The sequence below is a fragment of the Miscanthus floridulus genome, chromosome 1, assembly GCF_019320115.1.
Source record: "Miscanthus floridulus cultivar M001 chromosome 1, ASM1932011v1, whole genome shotgun sequence".
In the NCBI taxonomy this organism is placed as follows: Eukaryota; Viridiplantae; Streptophyta; class Magnoliopsida; order Poales; family Poaceae; genus Miscanthus; species Miscanthus floridulus.
The window spans coordinates 28,829,894-28,838,984 of record NC_089580.1 but is presented as its reverse complement, the minus strand read 5'-3'; the positions used below and the strand labels follow the sequence as shown (position 1 = coordinate 28,838,984).

At 45.5% G+C, this 9,091-nt stretch overlaps 1 protein-coding gene across 1 annotated transcript; it reads right to left on the bottom strand.

Annotated features, from left to right (window-relative positions):
* Window positions 1-582: 582 nt before the first annotated feature.
* LOC136477081 (RNA-binding protein 1-like) lies at window positions 583-3,903 on the bottom strand. The gene is made up of 3 exons (XM_066475103.1): window positions 3,516-3,903; window positions 1,697-2,377; window positions 583-847 (listed from the first exon to the last, which is right to left on the bottom strand). The coding sequence occupies exons 1-3, from the start codon at window positions 3,759-3,761 to the stop codon at window positions 845-847; spliced, it is 930 nt and encodes a 309-aa protein (XP_066331200.1). The 5' UTR covers window positions 3,762-3,903; the 3' UTR covers window positions 583-844.
* Between the last annotated feature and the right edge of the window lie 5,188 nt (window positions 3,904-9,091).

Below are 9,091 nucleotides of genomic sequence, written 5' to 3'. Positions count from 1 at the left end.
GATCTAATGGCTATGTATGAGATTAAGTCTAATCTCTTAAATATTTAGGCTAAACAATAATTTTTCATAAGAGAATCGGCGTCGATGAGCCCGGGCGGCAGGCCAGGGTTGCCGGGCCCTGGGTCAGCCAGTGGGAATAGTTTAGAAATGTGATTGGTACCCACTAGGACAATTTTGGAGTATTGACACCAGTGCTATATTTGGCGCACAGCCGGTATCAGCTGCTCTTGTTGCCATGCATGCAAACGAGCAGAGCAGGAGCTGCAGACGGATAGGTAGACAGATACTGAATAAAGAGATTTGAGGCTGATTTTGCTGAATGTTTTCAGTATGCGTCCGGCCGGCCGGACGGATCAGATAGCAGAGCACGATACAGCCGATGATGTCGGGATTGATTGCAGAAGCGGGTGTATGTGTACTAGTCAGCGTAGTCAATCCCACAACCAATAGCGTAAGATTTTGAATACTGAATCTGCGAGATTCAGAAAACTGAATCCACACAGGCTTGACCACCAGAGAAAACAACGCAAATCAGTGAGATCTCGGCACTTAGGTGAGCAGTTAAATAAACATGGAGTGTATTAAGCCAAGGTCACCGAGACATCCGATGGCAGCAGTAAAAAAAAATAGCAATGGCAACAGAAATTGAATCCAAGCATAAGTACACAGGGTGATTCCCATTTGCTTGTATGTACAGGGTACGAACAAAGAGTGACTGCATGAAGGTAACTAGAACAATTTTGATGAGCTTCAGTCTTCACAGCTAAGCACTACAAATGTTGTACAGTGTTCCCAAAAACATTGTTACCAGTTAAGCACTACAAATGTTGTACGGTTAGCCCCCTCACTGCATAATAAGCAAAATACACCAGCGTTATCATGTGAGAATAGATAGGGTATATGCATGCAATAAGCTGTCTGCTAAACAACACTGCGCAAAGCACATAATGTACAAAGGTTTAATTAGACTACACAATGGAAAGCTTTTTTTTGCTCAACCATTACAAAGACCTTTGCGATTTCATTATATGAACACTGAATAGAGAAGAATTCTGAGTCAGGCAGAGAAGAATTCGTCAGGCAGTGAGCTTATGCTCAGATTCCAAGCCAACAAAGAAACATTGGATTGTCTAACTGTCAATCATATACAATGATATGAGTACCCATCCTTCTACAGTTCAAAGTTTAAAACCAACTAGATATCATCTGGTACTGTAAAATCTACAACCTATGGTATTCATGAATGCTGTCATATGATATGGGCCGGATAAGTTCACTTGGCAAAGCTTAGCAGAAATGCTGGCCCCATTTGTTGAGAGAACAGTTTAAAAGAGCAGTAAAAAGAATTATGGAATAACTGATCGAAACCTTTTCATCTGCCTTCCATTATAGTCATAAAGATGCAGATATGAAAATGAACAATTGATGGTCAATCAAACAACTAATATGGATCGTGAATAGCAGCAATACAATTGTTATTAGACCTGCTTCACAAATTGATCATGGAAGACAAACATGAAACAATAATACTATTTGAAAAAGTAAAATCTTGAGGACTAATTGGAAGAGATGAACCTAACTACATACACATACAGAAATACTTCATGTTATTAGTATAGCAAAAAGATGAGTCTAGCCACATATTAAGAAAGAGTAGCCAAAAAATTTAATCAGAAGGTGATCAAGGAGCACTTACCAGTAAGTTGTTGGAATCTGACTTCACAAGGTCTGGTTTCAAGCCAGTGGAAGCCCGTATGCCAATTTTCTGCTGACTTCCCTTGACGTGACTCAATCTGCTATCGTATGAGTTGTCCATTTGGTTCCCCATGTAGCCATAGTCTATGATTCCAGAAGGTGTGTAATGATAGGGATATGGGTATGGATAAGCCAAATAAGGACCATTGTAGTAAGGGACATAGGGTAAACTGTGCAGAGAGTACATTCCACCGTTGGCCATGTCCATTGAATCATAATACCTACTTTGCGGAGAGTACATTCCGCCCTTGACCATGTCCATTGAATAATAATAATAATGGTGTCCATTTTGATACCTGCGCCGATCCCTTGGTTCAGCATTTTTAGTTTCCACTTTTATCCCGTTCAAATAATGAAACCTATCCTTTAAAACCTTGACTGTAGCTTCCTTGGAATCAAATGTGACAAAGCCAAAACCCCTTGGCTTTCTTGTGTCTCTATGAGAAATTACGACAACATCAGTTATCGTGCCAAACCTCTCAAAATAATCTATGAGATGGTCTTTGGTGACATTATCCCCAAACCCTCCCACAAAGACCTTCAAATCAGCATTTGAACTTGAGGTAGTGCTAGTCTGTGCAGATCTTATTTCTTGTTTCTTTTCTGCCCTCTTCACATCGACCTATACATCACCAGCATCAAAATCATATATACAAAGAATTTTTCTAAGGAATTTGTGTAAGTTTGGACCAATTTTTTTTGCAAAAAAGACACAGCACACAAGCTTATATCAGTAGATAAATGAAAACAACTGATTCAACAAACCGACCAACAAAATATTAAATAGAACAAAATAAGTTTGCATTAACCAGAAAAATATCACATTGAGCTTCTTCTTGGCAAGTCACAGACCAGATAGGCATACGAGTCAACTATCAGAAAGAAGAACATGATAGATCTGTAGGCAGTAGGGACAAACATCTCTACAGCCACACTTCCTACAAAATACATGAAATCATCAAGAACTATCGATTTTTATACTTGAAAATCTTGCTTCTTATGGGTTGAAAACATGTGCCACCTCGCACATTCTCACTACACATATACAAGTAACCAAAGTATAAAGTTCTGAACTGCAGATAAGCTGCAGGCTGTGCACCTCCACCCTACAGATACCACATTGACTATGTAGAGTCCGAACTTATGGACCACGACAACCAAAATAAAGGGTGTGCCCATATAGAAGGATTTGAAATACAGTTGGTCAGCTTGCATTGGGGACAAGCAAGCAAGAACTAGTGGTTTTAGCAGAAGGATGCAATCCTCATTCACTTGCATCTTCTCTTACGAAGCAAGCTATGGATTTGAAGTTTACCGAAATTATCTAGACAGGCTTCAATTTTTCAACAGGAATTTTACATACATAGCTAAACTCAACTCGTGTTTTTTAAGCACCTCAATTTCACAGTAGTAGTGAAAGCTTCAATTTTTCAGCAGGAATTTTACATACTACATAGCTAAACTCAACTCGTGTTTTTTATGGACCTCAATTTCACAATAGTAGTGAAAGGAACAATCTGATCCACGAGGCTAGGCAAATCAGTGCCACACCACAATTCCCGTAAGCAAAACTTAGATTGATCCCACACTGTCTTAATGTCTAGTAATCCCATAAGCTCTAAGCGCACAAAACACAGTATCAACTACAGCTAAAAGTTGCGATTTCTTAGTACGAGAAACACAGATCATCGAAACGTCGCAGCCGCAAAGCGGTTAATTTTAAACGCCGGCGATAAATTAATAAGGATTAAAAAACTCACCTTGCAGCTGAAAAAGGCGTCGTGCCTGTCGCTTTCCTTGGAGTCCAGCGCCCTGAGGACCGCCTCCTCGTCCTCAAACTCGACGAAGCCGAAACCGCGGCCGAAGCCGTCCGGGTACGCCATGACCAGCGCTTCCACCACGTGCCCGTAGCGGGCGAAGTGGGCCCTGACCATGTCCACAGTGAGCCCCAAACGCGGGATCCCGCCGATGAAGAGCTTCCGCGGCTCGTGCTCTTTTTTCTCCATCCCGCCCGCCGAAGAGCGCTTCTGCCTGAGCCGCTGCCGGCGGGGCACGAGATGGCGAGGAGTGGGGGAAGGCGGTTAGAGAGGACTGGAGAGAGGGAGCGCGGTTTCGGTTCGGAAAGAGCGGCGCGCGTGGGCGAAAGAGGCGGAGAACTGAAACGGCTTTGCGCTAGGGTTGGTTGGGTTTTGGGCTGCCAGAGATTTAAGCGGGTGAAGGGGTGGACGCGGCCCGTGTTGGGTCAGGACTCTGCTTCCTGGGCCAGTGTACATTCGACGCGCTAACGTCCCGAATTCTGTTGGACTCGGTCGGTCTTGAGACGGACTCCGCGGAGGCCGGGTCGGGCCTTTCTCGGGGAGTCAAGAGTCCATGAACGCGACGATGACGAGTGCTTTTGCCGTGTGCAACGCGGCGCGAGTTCTGTCGAGACTCTAGACAGTCCAACTACAGCTGCAGGTCTACTGCAGCACTACAGCCAGACGCGTAACAGCATGTTTAATTTTTTACAATTTGATCTTTTTTTAAAGGAAATTTACGTTTAGCCCTCTGAAAGACTTAAACTCATCTTTGGACCCTGGGGTCGGCGTCAGGACTCATGACGCTGAGGTAACACGGCTCGGCGCCACAGATCTTGGCGCCGAGGTGCCTGGCCGAGTACAACAAGCCATCCTAGGTAGCGTTTACGTGGCCGGTACCTCGGCGCCACAGATCTTGGCGCTGAGCCAAGATCCTAGGTAGCGTTTACGTGGCCGGTACCTCGGCGCCACAGATCTTGGCGTCGAGCTCAGCGCCACAGATCTTGGCGCTGAGCTCGACGCCATGTATTCTAGCGCCGAGCATTGATTCAAAACCCGCGGTCGCAGTTCTCTCTCTCTCTCGTGCTCTGTCTCTGCCTCTCACCGCCGCCGTCTACACCCTGTCCGCGCCGTCGTCGACCGCGCTCCTGCGCCGGCAGCAGGCCACCGTCGGTCGTCCGGTCTCTGCGCCCCATCCCTTTCCTGGCTCCTGCGCCCCCGCGCAACCGCCCGCAGCAGGCCGCCGCGGCGCCCCCGTCGCCGTGCGAAGCCCGGCCGCCCTCGTCGCCCCTTCCCTCCTCCTCATCTCTGTCTGACGATGAGGGCGGCCCGCCACCGCTCGCCGGAGCTCCCGCCGGTCGGTTGGGCTCCGGGCCCTGCGCCCCTGCCCCTCCGATTCTCTGCGCCCCCCTGCCCCTCCGGGCCGTGCGCGAGCAGCCCATCCAGGTATGCTTATTTATTACATAGGTTTAGTTAATTAGATAATGTACTTTAGATAATTTAGTTAGTAATTTTTAGAATATTTAGCAAATTTAGTTAGCAAATTTAATTACATAGGTTGAAAGTTAGATGCTTATTTATTTAGTTATATTATATACTTAGGAATATATGTATGTAGCTTATTTAGTTAGATTAGATTGTTAGAGACATAATTAGGGAGTTAGTTACCTATTGATTTAGTTAGCTAGTTAGTAAGTGTAGTTACCAAATCTCTTATCTTGTTATAGCGATAGTTAGACAGTTAGATACTTATTTGTTTGGATCAATAGTTAGGTAATTTAGTTAGCAAATGTAGTTAGATATTATGGTTAGTTATCTTATAATAATATACCAGTAATAACTGAAAGGGTCGAGATGGCGACTAGAGGGGGGGTGAATAGTCCTTTTAAAAACTTAATCACGTTGGCTAACCAAAATAAGTACGGAATTAAAACTATTGGTCTAGCCAAGACTACACCCCTCTATCTATGTTCACTAGCACCTTGCAAAGATACTAATCAAGCAACAAAAATGCCGGACTAGCTAGAGCTCATCTAACCAATTCTAGGAGCAAGGTCACACAAACCTATGCCACTAGTACTTTAAACAACAAGGGAGCTCCTACATATGCTAGTAAGCAAAAGCACAAAGCCAACTAAGCTCACTAGCAATGCTCAATAACAAGGCAACCAATGTTAAATTAAAGAGCGCAATTACTTAGCTACACAAACTAAGCAATGTGACTAACAAGGTTACACAAACCAAATTAGCCACGCAAGGGAGCTACTTCTATGCTACATAAGCAAGAAGATAATTAGCAAGCTACGTAAGCTAACTAATTATTAAAGCAACAACACAAGCTCAATGTATATAAAAGTAATTGCAAGCTTGTGTAACGAGAATGCAAACCAACAGGAAGAACAAGGTTGACACGATGATTTTTCTCCCGAGGTTCACGTGTTTGCCAACATGCTAGTCCCCGTTGTGTCGACCGCTCACTTAGTGGTTCGGCGGCTAATTGGCATCACCCGCCAAACCCGCACGTCGGGCGCCACAAGAACCTACCTAGGAAGTGAGGGTAGCTCAATGATACGCTTTACTAAAGTTGCTCTTTATGGCTCCCGCGGGGCGAGCACAATGCCCCTCACAAGCTCTTCTCCGGAGCGCCGCACAAGCTTCTTGTGGGCTTCCACGGAGACCGCCACCAAGCCATCTAGGAGGTGGCAACCTCCAAGAGTAACAAGCACCACCGGCTTGCAACTCGATTACCTAGTGCCACTTGATGCAACCTCACGATGCAATCGCACTAGAATCGCTCACTCACACAATCGGATGATCACTATCAAGTATGTGTGAGATGAAGGGCTTCCAAATACTCACAAGCATGGACACTAAGGCCCCCGAGGTGCTCAGCACCAGCCATGGCCGAAGGCCACTTCTATTTATAGCCCCAAGGGCTAAACTAGCCGTTACCCCTTCACTAGGCAACTGTCGGGTCGACCGGATGCTCCGGTCATGTTGATCGGACGCTGGACCTTAGCGTCCGGTCGCCCGATGACAGCCACATGTCACCTGCGTTTAATGGCATTCTTCCGATCTCAACGGTCATCTTTTGACCGGACGTAGCAGCTTCAACTGACTAGACGCTGGACCCTCAGCGTCCGATCGTTTACAGTAAGGTACCAACCTTGACCAGACGCGTCCGGTCGCACGTGATCGGACACAGCCTAGCGTTCGGTCACACTCCAGCTCCTGTGTCACCATGCGTCAGCCTGACCAGACGCGCCCTGCCATCGTCCGGTCACTTCCAGTGCCAGCGTCTGGTGCACCCAGTGAGACTCTATCTTTTCTATGTAGGGCGCCGGTGGCATCGTCGGACTGTCCGCACTCTACGGGCGGACACTCCGCTGATGGAGTTTCTTCACCAAGTTGATCCACATCAACTCCAAACTCTATCTCCTTTGTAAATGTGCCAACACCACCAAATGTACACCACCATGTGTATGTGTGTTAGCTTTTCATAAACATTTCCCAAAGAATGTTAGCCACTCAACTTGCCACGCCACTCGATCCTAGCGACGATGCAAAGTTAGATCACTCGAGTGGCACTAAATGACCGATATGCAAACAAGTTTGCTCCTCTTGATAGTACGGCCATCTATCCTAAACCCGGTCATAAACTTCTCTACACACCTATGACCGGTGAAATGAAATGCCCTAGGTTATACCTTTGCCTTGCGCATTCCATTCCATCTCCTCCAATGTCGATGCAACACATGCACCAACATGATCAACAATGATATGATCCACTTCATATCATCACGTGATCATATTGGTTCATCGATCTTGACTTTACTTGCTCTTCACCGTTGCCATCATCCATCGGCGCCAAGTCTTGCTCAAGCTTCACCGCCACACGGTCCATCACTTCAAAGCCTTCGACTTGCCCTTCATGCTTGCAACCGGTCCATCAAGCTAAGTCTTGTCTTGATCTTCTCCACCTTGATCACATGACTCAATGTCATGTCTCATATGCAATGAGCTCCTTCATCATCACATGTGTGAGCTTTGCAACATCTCCAAGCCATTTTCACCTTCATGGCATATGTTGCTCACACACATGTACCTATGGACTAATCACCTGTGTATCTCACATAAACACAATTAGTCCACCTAAGTTGTCACTTAATTACCAAAACCACACAAGGACCTTTCAATAACTTGGTTGATGTGCATACCAACTAGATGGACAACGTAGTAACCCTGTATCATGGAGAAAGTGTGGAGGAAGATGAGTTTGGTAATGTCAGTTTTGTTGGAATGCAAATGGTGCCAGTGATATTCGATGATCGGCCATTGTTTTGTGAGTTGTTTGGTAGGGCTGGTGATGAGCTTAAATGCAATTCAAATGAAGATGCCATCTTAGTTGAGGGGGTACTTCACCATGGCAGGTCAGGGACAATTTTGAGGCGGTTGGTCCCAATTGCATAAAGGCTCAATGGGACAAATATGTCAAAACTGTCATGAAGAATAAGTTTTAATGTTTGGATTTGGTTGTGCGGAAGTTGTCCAATGATCCCACCCCTCATGGGTATTCACCCCCTAATGTTCATTCACCCCCTCATGGGTTGTCGCCAACACCAGAGAATCCGGCACCCTATGAGCCTCTGTTACCCGTTGGGACAAACGTGGAACCCGGAAGAGGACGAGGCATAAGATGGTCATGGATCAGGTTTCTAGTAGAACGAGGCGAGGGAGAGCAACCCCCTTTCTTACTGACCCCAAGTAGAACTAATGTGGCAAATGTGGTAGACTTGGGCATAATTCACGTACATGCCATTGGCCGCTTAGTCAGGTGTAAATAACTAATGTTTCACATGCATGTTTACTAGTACCAAAAAGTTATTTACTTGTTCATATAAAACTAATATGTACTTTGTCATTAGGATGGAGCCGTTCCACCTGCTGGAGCCGTACTACGAGGAGAACCACCGAGGATGACTCACCGCAGAGGGGTGTGACAGAACCACCCAATTTATACAAGATCAAGTACGGTTGTCCCCGCTAACACGTTGACACACCCATACTTTCGCTTATATAAACCCGGTAGTCCGCCGAGTATCCCGAAAGACCTCGGTAAATCAACATCACAACCAAGATCGCGTGATTAAGCAAATACACATCACATACACAAGGTTGCAGCGGAAATAATATTACAAAGGGGTTAACAAATAATAGTACAAGTTTGGGGTTTCAAAACTGCTTAGTGAAAACAACATAGCTTTCAAATGATTACATTAATATAAGTTCCAAATATATTACTAGCATAGTGACATCATCCAACAAAAGCATGTAGATGAGAAGTAAGTATAGAATAACCGAGCCCACCGGTGGTTAGCCACCATCATCAACAGGTAGAGAACATCACCTGCAACAAGGTGGGATAAACCCTGAGTACTCGAATGTACTCAGCCAGACTTACCCGTCGTAAACCAGAAATAAAGTGACACCAAGGATTATGCAAGGCTTTCTTTAGTGGGCTAGCTGACTTATTTGCGAAA

Excerpts from the sequence above, each read along its gene's own strand:
- LOC136477081 (XM_066475103.1), bottom strand. The coding sequence starts at position 3,761 with ATGGAGAAAAAAGAGCACGAGCCGCGGAAGCTCTTCATCGGCGGGATC. Across the intron at positions 2,378-3,515 it reads ACGCCTTTTTCAGCTGCAAG|GTCGATGTGAAGAGGGCAGA; the intron begins GTGAGTTTTTTA and ends GGTGATGTATAG.